This window comes from Cyanistes caeruleus, chromosome 4 (genome assembly GCF_971803275.1).
Source record: "Cyanistes caeruleus chromosome 4, bCyaCae1.hap1.1, whole genome shotgun sequence".
Lineage (NCBI taxonomy): Eukaryota > Metazoa > Chordata > Aves > Passeriformes > Paridae > Cyanistes > Cyanistes caeruleus.
Genome location: NC_141704.1, coordinates 9,238,409 through 9,263,648, shown reverse-complemented (window position 1 = coordinate 9,263,648; position 25,240 = coordinate 9,238,409). Strand labels below are relative to the sequence as shown.

Genomic DNA, 25,240 nt, shown 5'->3' with positions numbered 1-25,240 from the left:
TACATTGCTGAAAGGTACCTGGACTCTGCTGAACTCCCATGAAGGCACTCATCCAGTCATCCTGGTCAGACCATTCCTGGTTCATTCATTGCAAAACTCAGGCTCCACAGTCATTTATTTTAGTCACTAGCCAGGAACTGAATGAAGCTTGGGTTAAGCCTGTACATAACCCAAAACACCTAGAAGTTATGAGATCTCTGTGATCTCTGAAGGCTATAAGTATGAAGCCACAGTTTTCATTTCCCAAAGACATGTTCTAACTAGCAGGCTAAAATGAGAGCTTTTGCCCACACCAGGTGTAGGTGTGTTAGGAACAGAGAAACCACAGAGGGAATAAAACACTTGACTTTGTAACCTGATATTACATATAATGTGTGTAGGTGATTATTTTTGTATTTGGAGACTTAGTCCCAGGGCTGTTGAAAATACTTCATATGTACATTTTCCATTTAAGATGTATGGAATTAAATACATATACAGAATTAAAAGAAAAAAGCCAAAGAGGTAACCTAATGCTCCTGCTTTATCTGGAATGTCAAAAAGCAGCTGCAGTGGAGCTACATAAATTTGGTCCTTGGCACAGGAAAATAGAATAAAGCATGGAATTGCAGAATGGTTTGGATGGGAAGGGACCCTTAAAGACCAGCTAGTGTAACCACCTACTATAGTCAGGGACATCTTTCACTAGATAATGTTGCTCAAAGCCCCATCCAGCCTGACCTTGAACACTTCCAGGGATGGAGCATTCACAGCTTCTGTGGGCAAACTGTTCCAGAGTCTCACCATTTTCACAGTTAAGAAGGTGCTCCTAGTATCTAATCTAAATCTACAGTCTTGTAGATTTAAAACCGCTGTCTCTTGTCCTGTCACTACAGAGCTTTCTCTTCTTCAGGCTGAATGTCAATTCTTACAGCCTGTCTTTATGAGAGATGTTCCTGCCCTCTGACCATTTTTGTTGCCCTCTTCTGGACCTGCTCTATCAGGTTCACATCTTTCTTACACGGAGGAACCCAGAGCTGGACACTGTACTCCAGCTGGGGTCTCAAAGGAGGGGAGTAGAAGGGCAGACTCAGAGATTTTTCAGCAGTGTAGGAACTGACCTTAGATGCTCATAGCAAATTACTGACTTCTAAGGTAAATCCATGTTCATTTCCTGAAGTACATGGGTCTGAGTAATAACTCTAGTAATAGATATATGTCTCCTGAAGAAGTTTTTCTATCCAGAAATTATTTTTAAAACACATAACTCTTGCAAGTCTCTTAAGCTTTAATATAAATATTAAGATTTTTGTCTTTTCAGGAATATTTTAGAATTGAGACTAAATAAATCTCTGCATGTCAGATATAATACCAAATTTCAAATTATCATAACAAAGGGTATGTTTGCACTGCAAGAAAATCCAGATATTAATCAGCGGCAATGGCAGTGTTTAACCTGCCATGTATTACATTTCCTGATGTTTATGTTTTAGAGGTGTGACAATTACCAGCCTTAATTTGTAATTGATTTTCTGCTGGGATTACAATAATTTGACAAGCTATCAATAAGTATTTTTGTAAATCTCCCTGGGTATATAGACTGTGCTAGCATCACACTAGCATACGTTCCACCAGGCTGCAGTCTTGACATAACTATTGGCTTGAGCATAATTTTTCAAAATTTTTCACCACTTCAGATTACTGTGAATTAAATTTTTTAACTGTTCGTTTAGTGATGTTTTCTCCTGTTGTACCACAGTATTGCCATCCTTGAGATATGTATGATGTAATTTTAACACTGTAAAGGGAAAAGATATTTTTAAATATACTCATCATGGGAAAAAATGGAGTTGTTAGGCAGTACAGCTATGGGGAAAACTTTAACTGGAGCTGGAATGTTAAACAGTGTCTCTAAACATCCTCTCCATTTAGCCACTAGCCTTAAAAAACAGGACGGTATCTATAATGAAAACTGATTTCAAGAAATTATATGAGCTTTTTAGCACTTCAGGACAAAATAGACTACTGTGTGTTCTAGTCTGAACTCTAATTTGTGACAGGGAAATTAAGTAATTCAACCAGCCTGTCCCCAGTTTAAGTCAATAAATATTGCTTAATTAACAGATAACTTGTACTTGGCTGAAGCACAAATTCTTTAAAAATATCTGCTGATGACTGGATATTGTATATATTTATCAACAAATACAGGGCCTCCTTCCCTCCTGGAAGGTTATTCCACTGGCTAATCAAACTCACTAAATTGTATGCTTCTTATTTCAATTTGCATTTCTGCACGTTCCTAGACAGTGTTCAAAGAAGACACAAGCTCTTGCAGACTAGTGTTCAGCCAGCTCTGGAGGGAAAGTAAAGCCCCACTAGAGCCAAAATATATGATGAGATCTCTATAATTTATTACAGCAGAGATATAAAACCAAATCTGGAGCCATCTCACGCTAGGTGAGAAACAGCACAATTGAAATGTGCCTGCACAAGCCCATTTACATGAGTGGGAAGATTTCAATTCAGACTCAGATCTTCCTAAGGCCCTTGAAGCAGAAGCTATTGTAAGGAATTTGTGGGCAAATAGAAGAGCAGTTTATTTTTACTCCAACATGAGGCAAAAAGTGGGAACAAAGGTCTCCCTTCTCTATGAGCTGTTTGACCAATGGTGATGAGCTACTGGCACTGGCTCAAGTTGCTGTTAACAAAGATCCTCTCCGGCACCAATTCCAATGAACTGCAAGGGTTTTTAAAACACATTTGGCACCAGATACCAAAGAAAGTTCTCTATCAGTCTGTTAGATCACTACAAGCCTTTAAGGCTTTGGACCAAATCTCAAATATGAGGTTTTATTCCAAAGATGGTGTCAAAGGGAATTAGCTCTTAGGGAAAGTAAAGGTTAAGTGGAATGTGCCTACAAAGCTGTGGCTTTGCACAGGGTTTTGAGTGCTTATATGGCTCTAATTCTCTGTAAACACTGATACTCACATTTCATATTCTCCCTCATTCTTCCTACTCTTAGGGCATTCTTCACAGAGAAACAAGACATCTAAGTAACTGTTTCAAAAAATTATAGCATTATGTGTTAAATACTCTAAGCAAGAATATAATACACTCTGCATGCATTAAATGACAGATACGAAGAGCAGAGTAGAGATGAAAGAAACATTATTTGACAAATAGAGAAGTGAGAGTCTTTCCCTGTCAAAGGGGACATGGAAGGTTTTAGCCACAGTTGAGAGCTCAACCCAAATGTCTGGATTTCCCCACCAATGCAAGAATGACAGTAGTAGTATTTTTCCCTGAAGGCTTTTTTTCTCCAATTTTTAGATATTTTTTTAGTGTATATTAAAATTGGTGAGGATAAAATGTGTTTAAAATAGTTTGGTAGAGATTTATATAGACAGACATTAACTTACATGAAAAAGCTATAATCTACCCTTTATAGTGTTGCAGTGTATTTGAAAGCTGAAGAGAATTGAACCTGAAGAAAACATGTAGTCTATTAAATACAGATTTATAGGGGACATACCTCATATGCATCAGAAGTTAAGTTTTTTGGAAATGTTGGATTACTTTGGCAGTCAACAGGTCTCAATGCAAAAACATTTTATGTCCACTCAGCATTTAGTTGTTTTTCTTTGGGATAACTTCTAATATTCTAGCTGGAACTGAATTATTTGGTCATTTTACAGCAAAGGGCATAAATCTCCAGTTGGGAATGGGTTTCAGTTTGGTTTTTAGAAAGCATATTCATAGTCCAAATTGCTGAGAAAGGGATGACTATGAATTATAAGACAAACTGTTTTCTAGGTCACAGAAGATGAAGACCAATATGAATCTGCCCAAACCTTCATGAAACAGTTCTTTGCAGACAGTGACTCATCCTGGTTACCAGAGAGAGAATAAAACCCAGGAACTTGCCTGCACATATATACTTTCAGTGGATTGCAACTTCTAGTTTAATCAAGCTATACTCTTCAGTCTAAAAGAAAAGGTCAAAGACTAAACAAAACAGAGTTAAAGATAGATTAATTAAGAACTTTGGTAATAATTAATCAACCAGTTTCTCAACTCCAGGAACTTTCTCTAATGTATCTCAGCAATTAAGACTTCCTGTAACAGAAATGTCTCATTTCACACTTTCGCTGATAGAGCTGTAGGACAATCATACTTTCCCCAACTATCCCTGAATGTGATCTGTACTGAGTGAACCCAGAAAAAACACTCATGACATTTGTATTCAAGGGAGCTAGGTCCCAGTGAGATCATGTTTCTAAAAGTGCCAGGCCAAGCTTAATTATTTTCAATTTCTCATCTTTTGCATAAAAAAAGGCAAGAAGAGTTTTTATCAATTTGCTGTACTCTGCACAGGTCTCCAAACATGAGAAGATGGTTTCAGAGTACATGGCTGATATTCCACTTAAAAACAAGATGAGGAGCAATGAACTTCAAGTGTGTACAGATGGGACGATGCTGGTTGGACAGAAGCATGAAGTGCTCTGTCCTGTCATCTTTCCTCACAGATTTACTGCCAAATGGGGAAGAGGAGAGTGGGGAGAAAAAGTTTATTTTATAGAAACAAATGCTGTCTAAATGTCTTCATGTCCCTGAGCTCTACTATCTTGTCACAGGATATTAATAATTTGTATTAAAGCAAAAAGGAATTAACTTATATCTCACTGTTGAGGAGCAAAGCTCAGTATGTAACTCTGCTCCCTGAGGAGTTAAATTCTGGTTTGGTTTTTTTTTTAAATATAGATAAATTCTCAAATAGTTTTTCTGAGTAGATTCATATCCCTTATCTAGAATTGCCATTCCCAAATGTTTATAAAAAGAATAAAGCATATTATATCTGTTCACAGTAGTGGAACACACTAATTATGCTTAGAGATAAGAAAAGATACTTATGGTAAAGTTGGCCAGAGTGCTGACAGAAGAATATCACTTTTAGCAAGGGGGCAGAAAGAAAAGAATTTGAAATATCAGTGGTCATTGCAGTATAGACATCACCAAAAAATATTTCTCCCAAGGGACTTTATTTTATTCGTTTTTTATTCTACTTATTAATTTGCGAATCAGTGAAAATACATCAAAATACATAGGGAAAATTTAAAGCAGTAGATAAGAAAAACACTGAAAATTTTCAAGAGATCGTTTATCCACATTCAAAATGGTTGAACAATGGAACAATGCTCCTGCCAGCTCCCCTTGCTACTGTATGTTTCCAATTCTAGCTTCCAAGGGCAGAAGTGAGTAAGGAAACCAATGTTCACATCAGCTCAGACTCAAACCTCTCCATTTCAGTTGTCAGTTTGCCAATCACTTGTGGTTTCTGAGATGTACTGAGTTCCCTGGTAGGATTATGACTTAACCCACCTTTCTCCCACAGACCACTGAGTAGCCTTCAAATTTCACTTTTCAGTCATTATGTAATAGCACCTCTGGCTCAAACCAATGCAAAATCCAGTTTCTAAAGAAGGCTAAAAAAAAAAAGTAGCTGCAAGGTTTATGCTGCTATTGAAAACTTCTTGTAGTTTATATGCTATTTTTTTCCCTTAACATTTTCTCTTCTGAAACTCCCCAAAAACACCAGGGAGATTTTACTCCTCAATGATATAGTGGAGATACAGACATTGGAGGTCTACCAATGTGAGGTGCTCTAAACATCTGTAACCATGCTGAAATTCAGTGAGAAATATGACCCCAAAGTCTCTTCATCCAGAGTGTGTCTTATGGGTGAAGAGGGAGAAAAATAGTAATTAGTGTATTTTTCTTAAACAGAAATATGGTTTTAGAGTTCATGCACAAAACACCTACAAAAACTCCATTACCTCAGTCGTGCAAGTTCTAATATCCTGCGCTATGTGTTGCAACATGAAGTGACTAATATATATAAATATATATATATATGGCTTTTTACTCCACCTCTCGGTAGTTGTCGCTGATTCGATCCAAGCTGAGGGAATACAAGAGGTCTCTTCCTCCCACGAACAGTCGCTCTTGATACTCATCCAGCAGCATAATATGAAGTCCAAGATATCCAAACGGGCTACGAAAAACTGACGTCCTGTTTAAATCCCAGAGCTCTGAAATACAATCAGAGTGTTCGTGATAAATACCAAACAGCTTAGCTTTCACGGCTTCATTTTCATATCTTCCTAGGGAGCTGGGAGAGAAGTTATGGGACACTAAAAAGCTAATCATATAATCTCTGAGTAAGAAAGAGACACGAAACGTGTGGGAAAAATTTTCAAACTAAGCCAGTTCTCCAGGAGGTTTGTCTCTGGGTCTTTGCATCAGAATCTTAGTGCCTAAAATATGAAATGGGGAGGGATGAAAATCAGTTTTCTCCTGGATATTTTCTGAAAAGGAAAAAGTACTTCTTAGAACAATGACTGCAAATGGAAAGAAAAAAAAGAAAAAAGAATTAATTAATGGAAACTGGAAAAAAATACTGGAAACTGTGTCCTTGTCTTAGAGGTATGTCAACTCCAGGTTTTCAGTGTACACACTATTTTTACCTGGGTTTGTTTTTAGGAGGATGGCATTGTGGGTTTTAGGCCTAGCACTGTCTTCACTCAGTTCACTGAATGTATTGCCTCTAAATTCAGTGAAAACAGTATGAAATCTGTGAAATGCACATGAATAATTTTCCAACATTGATTTTTGTCAAGAAATGCACTGACCTGATATGGGAATCTGAGGTTTAGCTGTACATGATGCAGGCTAAAGCCAGTTCCACTGAGAAAAAGAAATTCATTCTGGGTAATGTTGCAGAAACTTGGATTCAGGCCTCAGGAAGCAAGAAAGAGGCAAAACACAGGGATCTCTCTGCACTGTGGTGCAGAGCACAACCTGGCTTGCAGAAGGTCAGAGAGGGTGAAAATCATTTTGCTGTTGAGAAGCCTCAAAAGGAGTCATTTGAGAGAGTACCCTCGGATTCCCTCCAAAATGACAGAGCTTGGACCAGGGAGAGCAACTAGGTTTGTTCTCATGTCTGTACTGTGGTAAATTGTTTCATTTTGAAGAAATCACTCCTGGTAAAAGTAATTAAACATGCTTATTCTCACAGTTTTCCATAAGCATAATTTTTTCAATTGTTTGGGTGTGGTCTTGAAGCTGACGTTGGAAGAAGTGTGATTGTCCCTGAGCTAGAGAAGACAAATGAGCCCCCATCCAGTTTGGAGGCTGCTCACATGCCACACCAGCAGTTATATTCATTTGTCCACGCTGCACTTTGGCAGCAACATAGAAACCACAGCTGATGGTCTGGAAGCAAGAAACTTAATGCTCAAAAAGGTTATTAATTTAGCCCAACAAATTGACACAATTTCTATTAATTTTAAATTATTAAATTATTATATTTTGTGTGTGATGATAAGCAATTTTAGTAATAGGAAAAATATTTTTTGCTTCATTTACTAGGTAGGCTGAGCTCAGGTCAACAGAGTTTAAAAGTAATCATGTTTCCTTAGATGATAAAAATTACATCAAAGGAGTTATAGTAAAAATTCAGCCTCACATATGACGTCTTTCTCAAGTGATCTTCAAGCAGAATCTATTAAATCTATTAAAGTGTACCTGTGTGTGACTGGCCTCAACAAATGGAAAAGTAAGTCACAGAAAGGAACATCATGATGAAGAGAACAAGAAAGGTTTTTCTCTAAGCATTGCATACTAAGCAGTGGATAGATACACATTTTTTGACAGTGATACACTCTGTGATGCACACAGCTGCACAGCAATGAGGAAATGGCACTTTCAAAGGTTGATCTTGCCAAGCAAATGAGCAGATTGCTGTTTTGGAAGAACATCGCTTGTTTCTGAACAGATTAGAAATTAAATGAAAGCAGAGCTAGAAATACACTTTTAGTCCTAAATAAAGCCACTTTTTATTTACAAAAATTTAAATCATTCAATATATTTTATTTTTTAATCTGTCTTGGAGTGAAAATAATTGCATTTTAAATTTCAGTTATATACAAACAACAAAAGGTTATTGTGGTAGCTTTCCCTAATTTATTTTCATGTTGTCCTGAAGGCAAATTGTTCATAAATGAGACAATATTTCTTTACATAGATCAGAGGTATGACTCATGTTCTCCTAATGATGAAGAACTCTCTACTCAATCACATAAACTGGTAACTGCTCATGTAAGACTCAGTCCTGCAAAGCACACCTGCAAATCTTATTGTCTTAAATGGAAGTTAAGAATACTAAACATCTTTCAAGATTGAACTTGTAAAAAGAGATGTTTCTAAGACTACGTCCAGCAAACTACACAGACATGGGATTGCTGTGGGGGCAGAGACAAGAACAGAAGCAAACCCAACATCTGAAAGGGCTGGAAAAAACAAGCAGTCAGGTTTAGAGAGTAATTTTGTACTGAATCACAAAAGCAGCATTATGTAGATCCTTTGAAAGGTGGTAGAATTTCCCTATGTTGTAGGAGACATAAGATATTAGGATAGTGCAGACAAATGGACTGCAGAAGCTCCTGAATGCCTGGAGAATGAGCAGTATACCTGGGAGTCTGAAACAATTCTAGAAGCCTGCCATTTCCAGGCAAGTGGATCTCCCCACAGTGTGGTTTAACACGGGTTCTGAAGCAGCAGATCATTTTTGTTGTGCTGTGCAAAGCTGGCTGGCCTCAGTGTAGCCCAGCAGGAATGCAGCTCTACTGCTTCTGGACGAGCTGCTGCCTCCACACACAGCACAGCTTTCATGCTCACACAAGTGCAGTCAGTTCTTAGAATCATGGAATGGTTTGGGTTGAAAGAGACCATAAAGATCATCTGCTTCTAACCCTCCTGTCATAGTTTCTCCAAGACCAGGTTTCTCCAAGCCCTGTCCAACCTGGCCTTGAACACTTCCAGCAATGGGGGACCCACAAGTTCTTTGGACAGCTTGTGTCAGTGTCTCAACACCCTCACAGCAGAAGATTTCTAACATCTAATCTCAACCTATGCTCTTACAGTTTAGAAGCATTACCCCTTGCTCTATCACCACATGCCTTTGTGAAAACTTCCTCTCCATCTCTCTTGTACTGGTTAGATACTGAAAGCTGCTATGAAGTCTTGCTAGAGTTTTCTCTTCTCCAGACTGAACAGCCATAGCTCTCTCAGCCTGTCTTTATACTAGAGGTGCTCAGTACTCTGATCGTCTTTGTGGCCTCCTCTGGACTTGTTCCAAACAAGTCCACGTCCTTCTCGTGTGGGGGACCCACAGATCCCTGCACTTTGCAGCGCTGAGCTGCACTCGGTCATTGAAATCACAACACGATTGTGGGTGAGGAACTTGGATTCAAAATTTTAAGCAAATTTCCCCAAATTTTACCTTCAGTTACCTTGAAGAAGATTATGCTCTAAAGGGTCACCTTGTAAATACAGATTCCTTGAAATGTCAAGAATTGCACTCCTGGTCATGCTGATGCCCTTTAATTAAAAAATACAATTTCTAGACAATGTCTAAACTTGAGCATAACCCAAAAAAGAGGTTGTTCCTCTACCTAATACTAGGTTTTAGTGTCCACATTTCTGCTAGGCACATCTAGCACACTTACAAGATCAGGTGAAAGTGCAATTTTCTTCAGTTACCTGGCCAGAGAAAATACTTTACTACCTAACATTTTTAAAAAATTCTAATGGCTAAGTCACCTGAGGAATAGCAGACATGATGTCAATTTCCTTTTCTTAATGGATTGAAATTCAGATTTTTCTCCTTCCATAGAGAGTTCTAATCACAAGTAATTAGCTACTAGATTGGTAGGGAAGAATGGATGCGTTCTTGATTTCCTGTTGAAGCCATGCAACAAAATATTTAAATATTTATTATTTAATATCTAATAAATATACAAACTGTTCCAGCACATGGGCTAGAAACCCTTGGCTTTTCCCTCATGTGGGAGTGACCAAGGGTTTTAGTTGAGCAGAACCCTTCCTTTTACTGAGTTTCTATAGATTTCTGTGGGAAAAAAAAAAAAAAAAATAATAATAATAAAAAAGGCACAGGTTTTCTGTAAAGATCTTGCATAAAGAAGCAAAAAGCCAGAGACACAGAGGATTAATTATTCAGGGTGAATATACTGCTAGTACTCAGCAAACAGAAAAAAAGGACAAGACCTGTTCTACACTTATCTTTTGGTTAAAAATAAATCTTCTGGAGTACTGATCCATGAATTTGAGAAAATTTTATCTTTTGCACTATAGTCCTTTGCCATTTTAATCTAAGGACTCAAGACCATAACTAAACCTACACCATTATGGTCATGTGTACCATAATGCAGTACAAACTGTATTTTACTCAACAAAGAAAGACTGCTTCAATATTTACATACTCCTATAAGGCACTTCACCTGTGAAAGCTTTAAAGCAAGTTCTGGACTGCTGAATTACATTTCATAAGAGAACAAATTTTATTTATTTCTGTTTTAAAAGCTGAGAACAAACCTGATGGTTTGCTATCTGTCTGACAGAGCTGGCTAGCAAATATTCAGACTGATCCTGCTTACCACACTATCTCTTATAGCAGATCTACTTTGGTGAACATATTCATACTGTATCCTGTTTGACAAAATGGATTCTATTACACATTGGTCTAACAATAATATAATATTCCTAATAGGCAATTTCTTGAATATTTTAATGAGAAGTATATAATTCCAGCTTCTAAGATTATTTTAGAACAGTCATTGCTTCCATTAGAAAAAAAAAATTAACTATTTTTTGTTCAATGATTTTAAATATAAATGATTGATAACTTAAGTATGCTTAGAAAATTAAATGCAAAAATCTCAATGCTGCTCCACAGCAACCAGACTATAGCAACATTACATTTATAACATATTCTCAGAATTTAAGCCGATTTTGAGTAATATATAACTTTGGACCTTGAATATAGACAAATATCACTGCAAATTTTTAATCTTTTTTATTTTTCTCAGGGAGTGATAAAGCTGCTGCTGCTCTGCTGTTCTTCATGGCATTACATCATCACAACTGCACAAGTCTTTGCCCTTTTTTGCCCTCATAAAAATCTTTGGCTCCCCTTTTAAATTCTTCAGAAATTCAGTCTCACCTCCCACACTACTTCATGCTGCAGATCATTCTTCCAGCAAAGATGTTTTCCAGATGCAGAGCACTGACAAATGAGTCCACATAAGGTGGATGTTTCAGTGCTGCTTTACAGGAAGAGTTAATGACTGGGGTTGCCTTCTGTCCCCATCAATAATGTAAAAGTCTGATATAAAGTCTAGGTAATGTGAGCACCTGAATGACATCTTATGCTTCAAATTACTAGCATTGTCCTGGAATATAGATACTGCAGTGGAACAAGCTCTACAAGAACTTCATGAGCCTTATGTAATTTTAATTATTTTAGCTTTTTGCCATATTGCTGATAAGTGATAACAAAATCTGCTTAGATGTGACAAGAAAGAGACAGAAACAAAAATGAGGAAAAATAAAAAGAGACATAGGGGAGAGTCTGAAATATCTGTGACAGAGTTTATGAACTACAGGTCAGTTGTAAAACCAGGCAATATATGTATCTTCTGTTTTAAAACACTGGTACTTTAAAGCAAACATTTATTTGAGGCTACAGTAAAAACTCATCCATCACAAGGACAAAAATATAAACTTACAAGTGGTTGAATCTTTTTGACAAGACCTTTAACTGGCAATATTCTTTATAAAATTAGTAGCAGGAGGCAGAAGATTTCTTCCCAGGGAAAACAAATATAGAGAGCAAAATTCGCCTAAAAACCTCAATTCTGCTGAATACGAGATTAACAATTTTTACTTTTCTGTGTTTACAGTCCTCAGTCAAATATAACCCTGTAAAATTAATTACAGAGTCATGATAGTGATTGTCAGGTAATGGAAAGTTACATTAACTCAGGCCAAACAGCAAGGAACTGAACTGGCTGGGAAGTAGAAAAGGGGACAGAGTTAAGTGGCCAGAGGTGGGCCAAAGCAAATCCTCTAGCATGAGATTTGGTAGCAAAATCTGAGCTAAGAACTGTAATATAAGAATTAATTGCAAATAGTAAACTAACTAAAAAATCCAGGGTAGTAGTAATGCTGAAAGATACCACTATAATTCTAAAACACTGTTCTTAAGATACTTTAGTGTTTTATTGGGAGAAGATGAATCAGTAGGAGAGAGGTTTAAAAGTCTGTGGGGGAGACTGAAGTATGAGCTTTCACTGCATGAGGTTTTATCTGTGTGGCTGCCAGGCAGATGCCTCAGAAACTTGGCAGGGTAGGAGACACAAAGCAAACTCCAGTAACAACAAGCAAAAACCCATTAGTCCATAACTACTTTCATATGATTCAACCTCTGCTCTTAACAGCAGGTGAGTTTGGCTGTCGAGCTTTATTTGGAGAAAGTAATTGGCTTCATGAAGGGAGCTGGTGCAGAAAAGCCCACGAATAATTTTGCTTATTTGGTTCTCTTCCTCTAAATGTTCTGGATTTGGTGATGAGGTTTAAATTATAATCAAAACTTCAAACAAAATCTTTCCCTGTCAGTCTGTCCAAATTACAGAGGGAAAAGTTTCTGAAATTAAAAGGTACAGTTTGGGGAGACAGGAATAGTTTCAATCTGTATGCAAGACAAAACACTGTTCTGGCTGTTTTCCTCCCCTAAGAATACTGGAAAAACCTAGAACTGGAACATAATAAATCCTAGGAAATATTTTTGTTTCTTCTAATTCTACTCAGATAATGACAGAAAATAGTCTGTGTAGCTTGAAAGTCCTTAACACAGTTAATCATGATAGTTCAAGTCATAGTCCTTGATATTTCCATTTCAATCTAATATATGTCACATATATACTGTGATATACACATACTCTGTCACATCTAGAAAATACTTATTTTTCCTTCCCTGATGGCAAAATAGCATATTCAATTAGCAGCACTGGAGCTGGTTTGGTTTTAGTCACTAAACAAGTAAATTATTTAGTCACTAAATAACCATTACAAAAAGACCAGGATCTGTGGTATTAGTATATTACATAATAATAATAATAATAATAAAGTGTCCTTACACAGTATTTTACAGTATTTTTAGTTCTTGCTGGAAATTCCTATGGTGTATATCAGTTTAAGGGTAATCACACACCATCTTCATATAAGCTGGGTTTGCAGCCATTTTAAGATACATTTCCAGATTTACATGCTGGTCCAATAAAAAAAAATAAATAAATCTTATATTCAATTTGATGTTACTAATGTTTGAAAAAAAATTAAATTCACTGTGATAAAAACTTGGTTTTTTTGGGCTTTAATCATACTTACCTAGAAATGATAGCTAATTTGAAGACTGTTTTAGAAGAAAACTTCTTTGTAAGTCAAATGAAAGCAGTTTCAGAACCTGCTAAACAGCCATGCATGTTGAAGTGATATTTGTTTTCTGACACTAACACATTTGACCCTACCAATTTCTGGATCTTACTGGTTTTTATTACAGCAGTAAGATAGTATGGTTTCTCATAGAAGGCCTAATCCAGAGCTCTCTGCCATTTTCCCAATTAAGTTCCCAATGAAGTTCATTAATAAATAATAAATAACTAGATGTGGAACAGTATAGTGAAAATAGTTTTCTTTTGCATTTTATTTGAACCTGAGAAACAAGAGATAGAAAATTAACTCAGAATGAGAAGAAATTTTCATCATTTCCATGTTAAACTACTACATAAATGACGTCTACCATTCATTATGCTTTTAATGATAGTATTTCATTTTCAACAATAATAACATTTCCAAATATTTTAAATTAAGCCTACTATATATTTTTTCCATAACTATTTCCAGTTAGAGGGATAATGCTTGCAGAGTGGTGAAGATTTTTTTTTTTATTCATTTCAGTATTAGATAGCAAATTTTGGCACTCATTCAAACAAATTTGCTGTAGTAAATTGATGTACTCATTATACTGTTATACTCAATTATCAAAAAATTTGTTTAGTTTACCAGTGGGATTTTTCTTGGAAAAGGTACATGCATCCCCAAAATGCTATCTGACAACACAGATCAGAAACATGGTTGTGACAGAAAATATCAACCAATTGCTTATACAAAATGGCATAACACTGTGGCTGCTATGAACTCCCAGGTCTCTGTGACCTGCATAATGTGGCTGCCTAAAACTTTCTCGTGATTTCAAATCCTAATGGTCCTTTATTTTTAGTACAGCATTTTAGGAGGTGATAATACATGATAATATTTTGGATAATAGATATCTTCATCAATATTATAGATTTCTTTCCGAATGGTAGACTGTATGATAGAAAGTTTCAGAAATGTGTTTTTCTATTAAAACATTCCAGGAGAAATATAAATTGGATTTTTTTTACTGTGCAATTATTTCAGTCTATGGAAGACACGAGCATCCATGAAATAATCTTTGTGAACTTTATGCCCTTCATCCAATGTACCTCTAAGGAAGTAAGCACAGAAAGAAATGTCCTTTGAAAATTACACTCACAGAAGATGTTTTACATTATGTTTAATATCTTAATAGTGTTAACAAGTGAAATAATCAATTTATAAAACCTGAGTTTTAGAAGGTACATATGGTTCAAATAATCACAGATCTCTGCTGATGAAACACAGACAGTCCAGTCTCTTATGGACCTGATTTATTAAGGTGTACCAGTTACTACATGCTTATTACCACACCAGTCTGGGAAGAGTAGAATTCTTCCTATGGAGAGATCCTGTGTTTTGACAGAAAGAGAATCTGGTGCTTTCATTTAAAATGAAGATGCCAAGAGTCAGGGGTTTATGCTATTTGAAATGACTGTTAAATTGAATTTCCCCTGTAAGAGATGGATTAAAAGGAGCTATCTCATGTGATTTTCAGCGGCATATGCTCTTGGGCAGGATGGCATGTGATTGACAGTGTATGTAATGCTATCTGGAGACATCAACAAGAAAAAAAACTGAATCGAGGAGAAAGAAGGCATTGTAAGAAAAGCAAAAGGCAGAGGGAAAATTGAAATGGAAATAACTAAGAAGATGAAAGGAAATTTTTAAGGTATTTTTTTTTCCTGTGAAATAAATTACTCACAGCATATGCAGAGTTCGAGACAATATGCCATAAGTGAGTTTAGAAAGACTTGCTACACCTCATGCACTGAAATAAACTCAACTTTCCCAGAGCACAGAAACTCTATAAATAGTGGTGAATAGACTTATCTAGAAATGAACACTTTGTTATTCCAAAGTTTGTTCTTTTAGTGGACCAGAATATCTTCTCTGGAAAGATTTAATTCTTTCAGGAAAGAGATGAAAAAGCTGCTACATCAGTGTCTTTGGAACTGACCTCATGTGAGTCAACTGGCACTAATCCATCCATGATTTGACCCTGCTTTTCCTGATGTATCTCAAATACTTTTAAATATTAATGACAACTAAATACATCAAAGGTCTTTTTGTTGCCTTTATTTGAATTATGTTATTTTTTTTTTATTATGACACAGAGCTTTATGAATGAATTCAAGCTCTTATATTACAAGGTGGGATATGTCATATTCAGCTTTTGCTTTGTTCGAAATCAGGTGTCTAGTTTAAGATATTTATCCAGCTGTCTTTTTTATCAGAACGAAAGAAAGAGGCATTCCCAAATGGCATTTTAAAATTCCTTTATAAGAGCATCCAAACAAATATAATCTGAAAATAGTAATTTCTATAATCCAAAATTTTAAGAATGTTATCTAATTTTTAGATATATACATATATATAGATATACATAATGAACTGTAGATGAATTTCACTCCAAAATGTATTCTATAAACAAACTAACGTATTTTATCAATGTTTGGATTTTTAATTACTGCAGTAATGGGAAACACATAGAAATAGCTACCTTTGTTGTTTCTTCTGTTTCTCCCCCAGTCCACCTAATTATCTGTAAAATTCTGGTTAAGTGAATGCCTTAGAAGAAAGAGACAGAAAAAGCTTTATTTGAATAACTTAGGACATATTCAAAAACTTTCAGAATCAGCAATGCTTTGCAAATATTAACAGTCAAAACATCCTTCTGCCATTTGATTTGGAGCTGGTAGAACTCAACACAGTTGGTCTTAAATAGTGTAACTGGAGAATAAAAGTCAATAATAGGCAGCTATTAATGGTCATGTAACTATTACGAGTTGTATTATGGACTGTTGCATATTATCCTCAAACCTTCATGAATATGTCCACCCATCCTCCCTTTCCTTTTTTTTCCCCCACACTATTCAATCATTTCTGACAGATTTTGCAAGATAGAAGGATAGTGCTTGTTTAGAAGTTTATTTTACTTTGATATAAACATTTACGGATGCTAACTATGAAGCAGAGAGCACAGTGCCTGTGGAATAGCAGGCTGCATAACTTTGTCAGTCTCGCCTGAGAAAGTGGCCTGGGAAATCATGGGGAGGAATTAAAACAATCCTCAGAGACAGAAAACAGTCTTGCAGGTGCTGTTTGTCAGTTTCTTGTTTTCTTGCAAGAGAAGGTCAAGGGGTGGTGAACCCCACTGACCAATGATGGTGATGTGTTAGTTCACTAACCAATAAAAGTTTTACTTTTCTGTACTTTTCACGTATGGGTCTATAAAAGAAGATCTGAGGTAACAAACCTCAAGAGAGAGAGAGAGAAAAAGAACTCTCCTGTTCAACTCACAAGAGAGTCTGTGTCATTCTTCTCACCGTTCCTAATAGAGTGACAAACATTATCTTTTCTCATGGCACATTTGATTATCCAACAGTCATACAATAGACTGTACTGAGTCTCAGTTGTCATTTGTGCTCCTAAGCCCTTCAGATGCTTTTAGAAAAATACCAAATAACAGAAGCACCTCTTACATTGAAGAGAATTCTACATTAGAACAGAGAAGCAATCTCCTGATATTACAAGTAACATGTCTATATCCTCAACTGACCCAATAATCATGTAATCATAAAAAACATCCATAAAACTCTCCCATTTTGAAATGGAACATTGTCTCAGTATGACAGTCCTGAATTATTTTGTACAGGATGTAAAAACACCATACACTTATGTGTGTTCCTTCATTAGTTCTTTCTTCACTCTAATTTAGATGCTTGATCATCTTGATGCTTGGTTTAACTCAGGCTTAATTTCAGGTGTTTTGGGGTCAGTCTGTCTTTTCTACTTATAGCTGGCTTTACAGAAGGTAGAACATGAGATAATTCATTAATGTCCTTCCTTTCTCACAAGGGCTACTGATACTTAGATTTATAGACTACACACACAGACATTATAGACTGGACATATACTATGAAAATGAAGGATTGATACATCTGATTCATTTTTTATATACTGAAGTTGGCAGAAGTCCATAGAGATATAGGGATTAAATCATAGACACATAAAGAGTTTTGGGTTGGAAAGCGCCTTCAAAGATCATCTCCCATAGCCCCCTGCCAGAGCCAGGGTCTGTCACTGCTTCCCCCAGCTTGGTGACATCCACAAACCTCCTGAGGGTGGTCTCAATACCACAGTCTGTACTGCTGTTAAAGATATTAAACAGGACCTGTCCCAGGACAGATCCTTGAGGAACACTACTCGTTAATACATTATGTACTGCTCAGAGCTGAAAAAATTTATAGCCCTGGACAACCGTTTCCTCCAGGAATTTTCAATCTAACTGAGAGGCACAGCCAAAACAAAACAAAACAAAACAAATTAAAAAAACAAAATTAAAGAATTTCCATCATAAAGACAGGGTAAATTAGAAAATAATAATTTGAATAGTCACAAAATTCTCCAGGGTTTGAATTTAGCTCTACATGATGTGCACTGATCACTCATCAAGTCTCCATGAAATTGCGGGACAGTTCATATTTTGAATGCAAGTACAATGGGTGACCCACAAGCTACTGTCCTGAGAATTTGTCCTCAGTAAAAAAAAGGGAGCACAACACACAGAAGATACTGGAACTGGGAGAGAACACTTTTCAGACTGAAAGAACTTGTAAAGATTTTGGAAGATGTTTCCATCCCAAAATGGAATAAAAACATCAAATCACATCACAGAGCATTTTCAAACATCAAAAAAATCCAGTTATTTTTCCATGGATGGAATTATTTTGATAATTTTACTTTGATTAATGCAGCCCTCTTTTTTTATAGTAAGTCAACTAAAATTTCAAAATTACATGTTCTTTTAAAAAAAAGGGAAGTCTTAATTTAAAGTATGTAAATATCCCTTTTTTTTGCCAAAAGATTAATCAGTGGGGAAAAAAATAAACTTCCATAATTTCATAATGCTTCACAGAGGAAAAAAATACCTAAATAAAAAAACAAATCTAGAATCTGTACAGCTAGGAAAGAACTTGTGCATATTTTTAAAGCACCTATTACTGTGTTTTCTCTAAAAAGATGTATCTTTAATAAAATTTAGCTATCTCCAAAAGCAGTAGAACTTCTCAAAAAGCTGCTATGGATTTTTTATGGTGGTGACGAGGGATGGAAAGATGTAAAGAAAAATTAACATAGAAGACAAAATTCAGAATCCTTTTACAAAATTACAAGACAATTTCTAAATACCAGGTTCTGAGATATGCTGATTACATCCAAAATGATTGTCAAGTATGAAAAATGTGAAGATATTATATTGGAACTATAGATCCCAAGTACTGTATTCTTAGTCTGACAGCAATGTTTTTTCTAAGAACAGAATAGAAACTGAGATTTATATGCTTTATTTACAGGCATGGGACTATCTGAGGACAAATTAATTTTGTAATACTTGCTGCATATTGCACTAATATTAATACATCAGGATAAAATTCTCTATGCCTGACACTAGGAAAAACATGTAAAAAGAACATAATGAACTGTATGAAATAACTAGTCACAGAATAATATATTTATCAAACTGTCAGAAGTAAGTACACTTAGGAATTAATAGGTCCAAAACATATATTATTTAACTGAGAGCTATTTAACTGTTTATATTATATTTCATAAATAGTTTAAAGGAAAATGTTACCCTTAAGTAGTTCTGCCACTTATTGTTCAAGCTTAACTGAAGTTCAAGGGAATTTTCTCTCTTTAAGAATTAAAGAATTGGGTCCTATTCTGACCCTTGTAGGATATTATAAAATAGTGTCTGATCTGAAGCCAGTGGGGCACATTTCTTTACAAATTAAAAAAAAAGGAGTCAAATCATTAGAAAATACTCATACAGGTAAATGGAAATACAATATATCTGCTTTGTTTCTGCCAGCATTATTCACATAAATATGTATATACACTGTTCCTGATTTCAACAGGCTCTGTTGAAGAAGGATGTATTTATTTCTCAATATGAACATCTCATCTGGCAGCCACTGAGAGACCATGCAGGCCATGGTGTGTGTTACATGTATATCACAAGAAACCCCCCCAAAAAATGGTTTTCATTGCATATTTTGCAATCACATTCACTTGTTGGAATTGAGCATATGATAAGTATCAAATGTTCTCTACCCATTCTCCACTGTTGGAAGCAATGGAAGATAAAGTTGCTAAACCACAGCACAATAATATATATTTGTTCTTGAAAGAAAAAAAAAAGGGAAAAGTAAACATCAAACACTGCAAGGACAAGACAAGGCACTGTGGTGGGTAATTTAACAATAAGGATACAAATAATGTAAAAGTCTATTCGTTTCAGAATAATCTGCAATAGCAAGCAATGGAACTGCTCATAGATGAACCAATTAAAAAAAGATAGGAGGAAACATCTGACAATCTGTTCTAGTTAATACCACACACTAGTGGGGAAAGGATTAGCTGTCTTCCAGGTTATTTTCCCATCTTCATTTTTCATAATATAATTTACACTAAAGAACAAAGTTTTCTACAAGCACAGGATGTTGATACCAGATCAGTAGTTGTCACATTTGTAAGTAAAATATTTCTATGCAGCAGTAAAATAAAAAAAAATATGTATATATATTTACATTCATCTCCTCAGAAAATAATTATCCAAGGAAAATATTCTGTGACCCACAGAAGGTGTGTTTTTGTGCATTTGTGCAGGTATGCTTAGATGCATATAGAAGATGTTATTTCACACAAAGCTCTCATTTTTTTAAGAAAAGTTCCTCAGCATCTGAAAGTATTCTAATAAAGGTTCCAAAAATTATAGCTATAATGAGAATCTATATTTCCAAAAGCAACCTTGGCTTTTTCTTTTTCCTGTTTCCTTTTTCCTTGTTGTTTTCCTTTATTCTTTTTTCCTTTTTTTTCTTTTGTATTTTAAAGTTATCTTTTTTAAAGTTTTCTTTTGAATTTTAAAGTCTCAGTCTCAGTACAAAAATAAAACTCTACTCTAAAATGTGTTCAAGTGCTTATTTATACCTACACATTCCTATGCATGTCTAGCCTGGTGCTGCTATTAATGCCATTTGACAGTAACTATTTTTTCTGTGGTTTCTTTTGTCTATGTCCATCATCATTATCTGAATAGCTTTAAAAATGCTAAACAGCTATTAGAAACAATTACTTTTTCTTCCCTGTCAGATAATCGATGGAATTTGCACTGCTTGTTTTGTTGCTCTACTTAGAAGGTTTTATAAAGATCACAAGACATGTCCTTTAGAAGGATTTATTTTCACTGTGTATCTGCTGCTGGTTTACTGATAAGGATTTACATGTCCTGCTCTAGTCAAGCAGCAATATGGATGCTGTCTGTGCTGGAACACTGGAGCTGTGGTGTTTGCATAGATGTCTTGACTTTGTCAAGGCAGCTGAGGCTTCCAACAATTCAGCTGCCCCTGTTCTTGCATTTATACCAAAAATATAATCATCAGCACCTTAACACAAATTGCATGTCTTGAAATGCCATCCTCTGCTTCAAATACTAAAGACATCTAAGGAATCCACTCATGTTAAATATTTACCTCCTTTTCACATTCTTTTGTCGGAGAGCTTTAAATGAAAAAACCAAGTAGGGAAAGTCTACAGAATATTTATAGTCAGAACTTCTATTGCACCAGAGCTCTAGGAAATTTGGCTTCATTTTTACTTAATCAATCATTTTTGCTTCATTTGTTTCTCAATACAGCCCAGTTTGGGCTTTTAGTTGCAGAGCTCGAGACACTAAATTTCACATCAAGCTACAAGCTCCATGAAGATACAGGCAATTTTACTTGACCAATGTGTCTTTTTTAGGGGAAAAAAATAAAAAAAAGAAAGAAATAGAAATATATGTGCTTAGAGATTAGTCTATCAAACCATGCAATGGAAGGACTCAACATAGGTAATGATTCAAATTCAAATGTGCTCTAGTGTCTCCAGGCAAAGACCACAGCAGCCAAAAAAGGTGGAATGACCACTGTGCAAAAGGTAACGCTGGAAATTGCTCAATGGCATTTCACTTATACCTGCATAGAATCTCATCCTTGATGCATCCTATTGTTGTTTCTGAATTATTTATACAGTCTGCTGATCTAAATTACAGAAGGAATTATTAGGAACAAGAATATATGATGCCTACTACTTAAATCCAAAACACTTTTGATTTGTAAAACAATTTTAAGCTGCATTTAAAAATGTGCATCCAAACCTACCAGTAAAGTTTGGAGCCCTTTCTTTTATGACTGCAGTGAGCTTTAGTGGTATTCCACTAAGAGTGCAATTTTCAGATCAGATGGTTCAGATCCTCATATTTAGATTAAAGATTGCACATTCAGTCTCCTCAGAATGTGGCCTCTCCTTACACATTAATCTTGTGCAATAAGTGACAGAAGCCTTCAAAATGTATTAACACAGGTGGACCTTTGGTGCTTATTTGCAGCCCTGTGGAATAAGTGTGCTTCAGGCTGTTTGTACAGGTCCAGTAGCAGGGTTAGAGCTTGGGAGTGATAAGGTTACCTAAACTGTAGCACAACTAAAGAAAGTCCAGCCATCCAAGAAAATCAAGGTTGATTTCTACATGTCACTTTTAAAAACTAAATATGTGTATTGCCTGAGGAATGCATTTGAGACAGCCAAGCCTGGTAGGAAAGAATGTTTTTAGAGCACTGTTTCAACAGGAGTATTTCTACTGGGGATAAATAAACTGCTGAATGTGCCTCATTTTTTAATGCTCCACAGATGTAAACTGCATTTGATTCTATTGTCTATAATTTAATTTAAGGCTTGGAATGTTGCAGCAATATACAGTAACTGATATGCCCTTTGATTGAGAAACAGCTAGATCAAAAAAGTTTATATTATTTTCCTGTTCTATAGAGCCTTATTATAAAGAAAAGGTTCATTTTATCACGCATTTCTATTATCCAATCTTTATTAGAAATGACATACAGAACTGAGAGCATGACAATGCCTGCTTTATGTGTTATTAATTGGAAAGCTCTTCTGTTCTAGTTGAATGCAATTTTTCTTTGTGCTGTTAATTGTGAACAGTATCTCAAAATAGTGCTTTGGTAGAAGGATTGGCTGACCAGCACCATCATCTGTACTGTGAAATTCTTTTTGTGAAATGCTTTCCTCCAATTTTTTTTTATATATTTTTATCTCCCTTCCTATTAAACACCTCTCACTTAATCTACAACTTAGTATTCCATACAAGAACAATTGAAAGGAATGAAGAAATATTCAAAAGTATTTTTCTCTTTGAAGTATTTCTAGTCAGAGAATTAACAAATATTTCTACTAATGCATGGCACTACACTGGGACTCAAGGTATAAGAGAATTTTAATATTCTACTCCATATTACTTCAGCACTTTTTTAATACATATAAATTAAAAATATAGTTAATATTTATATGAATTTATATGAATACTTTGGTTTCTTTTTAAATCACAATATTTCTATTGTTTCACAGCTATTCTTCACACACCAGGCAGATACACAGTATTACATTTTAACTTTTAGAAAGGGCTAGTGGAATAGCTATAATGCAAAAGTTCTTAAAATAAACAAAAAGTGACTTTAAACATATTTTTAACTATTTATATATATATATACTTTATTTTTTATAACCATATCTTAGTCACAATTTTTTAAGACACCTATCTTAATTTTTCCATAAAACTAGACCTTGATTATCTAGGTAAGCTAGTTACACTGTGTATTAGATTTTGTTCTCCTCATGAATTAATTTTGACATAAGCAACAGAACTTCTAAAATTATGGTTAGTTATGTGCAAAGTTTGCTTCTGACAGAAGTCACATATGAGGTTGCATACATCTGGAAGCTGGTTGAAAGAAAACACATTTAGTGGTTGTTTCCACCATTGAAAATGTGGAATGTTATGAATACACATGGAAAGTGGGAATTACATTTTTGTCCTGTTTATCACTTTTTAAAATGAAAAATAGGTGAACAAACTCATCTATGCACATCACATGGTTTTTAGCACAACTCAGCTAATAGGAAATACATGTCAAGGTCTAGGATTTGTATCAGTTCAACACTCTAATAATTTATTATAAAAAAGGAAAGATGGTGATGCTAGAGTGCTTATTTGTTTATTTTATTGATTTAAAATCAATAGAAATAGCTTACTGATCATTTATTAGCATTATAAAATAATCTACTTCTTTTTCAAGATCTGGAGATTGTTGAAGGCTGAATCACTTGCTGATAAGGATACCTTCCAAATATAAATATTTGCATTCCTTGGGGGATATTCTTCTCCAGAGGAACGAGGAGCACTTTGCTTTGGCTTTATGCCTAACTACACACTTTTAATGTGTGACAATCAAAACTCTTGTACAGCACATTGCACCTAGAGGTTAAGTGTGGCATGTTAAGAGGAGACCAATTTCAATTAAAAATGCAATAATGGCATTAAAATATGCACTGCCATAGTCCCTGCTGTTACTGTCAATAGGAGCTTACTGGGGTTTGATTGGTTCTGTGTGCTCAGGGAATTACATATTTGCTAAAGTTGTGGACAGTGGCTACTCAGCTGCATTTCAGAGAAGGAAAAACACAGCAATTTAAAATTGGTCTTTACATTACGGCACTTCAGCCTACATTCGAAGAGTGTCAGATTTTATTTTCAGGACCACTGAGAATCTCCAGTCTTTTGCTGGCTTACTTGAAAGAACATTAAAAAAACTAAGAGATATATTTGGTAATCTTTATTTATGACACCTTAAATAGCAGAGATATGTTTAAATGAACAGAAGAACCATTGCCTTGAAAATCATTTAATTATAAAGCAACAATAGGTTTGCTGTGCTCGTTAATTACACAGGCCTACACTGTGCTCAGCACAGAAGAGTCTGACATTTAGGCTTCGTGAGCTAAAAAACTCTGAAAAGTATTCCAGCTTATTTAAAAGTTTATCTTGAAAATGGAAACTGATCCTACAGTTGCCAGGTATTTTAATCACCTACAAGTTCAAAAGACAGGAACCTCCGAGCTTCAAGGCAGGGAGAGGCAAGTTGCCTTTGAAAAAACAAGGGGAATAAGGCAAGAAGAAGACTGAGAATAAAACTTTTTTATGTCTGAAAAAGAACATGCACTGACTACAGGGAAAGCATCAATTATTAGTGCCGTGAGCAATAATTGCTGCTACTAACGAGCACCCTCACTTATAGATATGATGACATGTTTTAAGAGACAGATTTGGGGGCAGATTTTTAATGAGCTCTCCTTATACTTACAAATACTTTGTCGCTCCCCCACAACACAGAAGGGTTTAATGTATTTTCTCATGAAACTTAAAACTAAGTTAATTTTCTTACCCTTTCTGTAAAGATCTCTTCCTCTGAACTACTTGGTGAGCTGTATTAATTTTGTTAATAAAGTTCTATAACAGATTTTGAAAAACTCTTAAGCCTTCCTCTTTCACTGTACAGCACACAGCAGATCCCGTGTCTCAGAGTCCAGGTGGAAAGCAGTGATGAGTGGTGCTCCTGAAGGGCTGGCACTGGGACTGGCAGGCTTTAACACATTTCCCAGTGACATGGCCAGCAGGATTGAACACCCTCAGCAAGTTTGCTGACAACACCCATCTGAGTGGTGTCCTCAACACACTGCAGGAGCAGATGTCACCCAGAGGGACCTGGACAGGCCTGAGAGGTGGAATGTACAAACATCATCGTGTTCAACAAGGCCAAGTGCAAGGTGTCACACGTGGGTCAGGGCAATATTGAGCACAAGAACAGGCTGGGCAGTGAATGGACTGAGAGCAGGCCTGGGGAGAAGGACTTGGGGAATTTGGTGCATGCAAAGCTTGCTGTGACCTGCCAATGTGTGCTCACATACCAGAAAACCACCTCTATCCTGGGC

The 25,240-nt window shown here is 35.7% G+C and overlaps 1 protein-coding gene across 1 annotated transcript in view; it reads right to left on the bottom strand.

Moving 5' to 3' along the window:
- SEMA3E (semaphorin 3E) overlaps positions 1 to 25,240 on the bottom strand; it is a 128,333-nt gene that overhangs the window by 54,479 nt on the left and 48,614 nt on the right. The window contains exon 2 of the mRNA XM_023919012.2: positions 5,909 to 6,069. Within this exon, the coding sequence (XP_023774780.2) occupies positions 5,909 to 6,069 (161 nt within the window). The remainder of the gene's footprint in view (positions 1 to 5,908; positions 6,070 to 25,240) is intronic.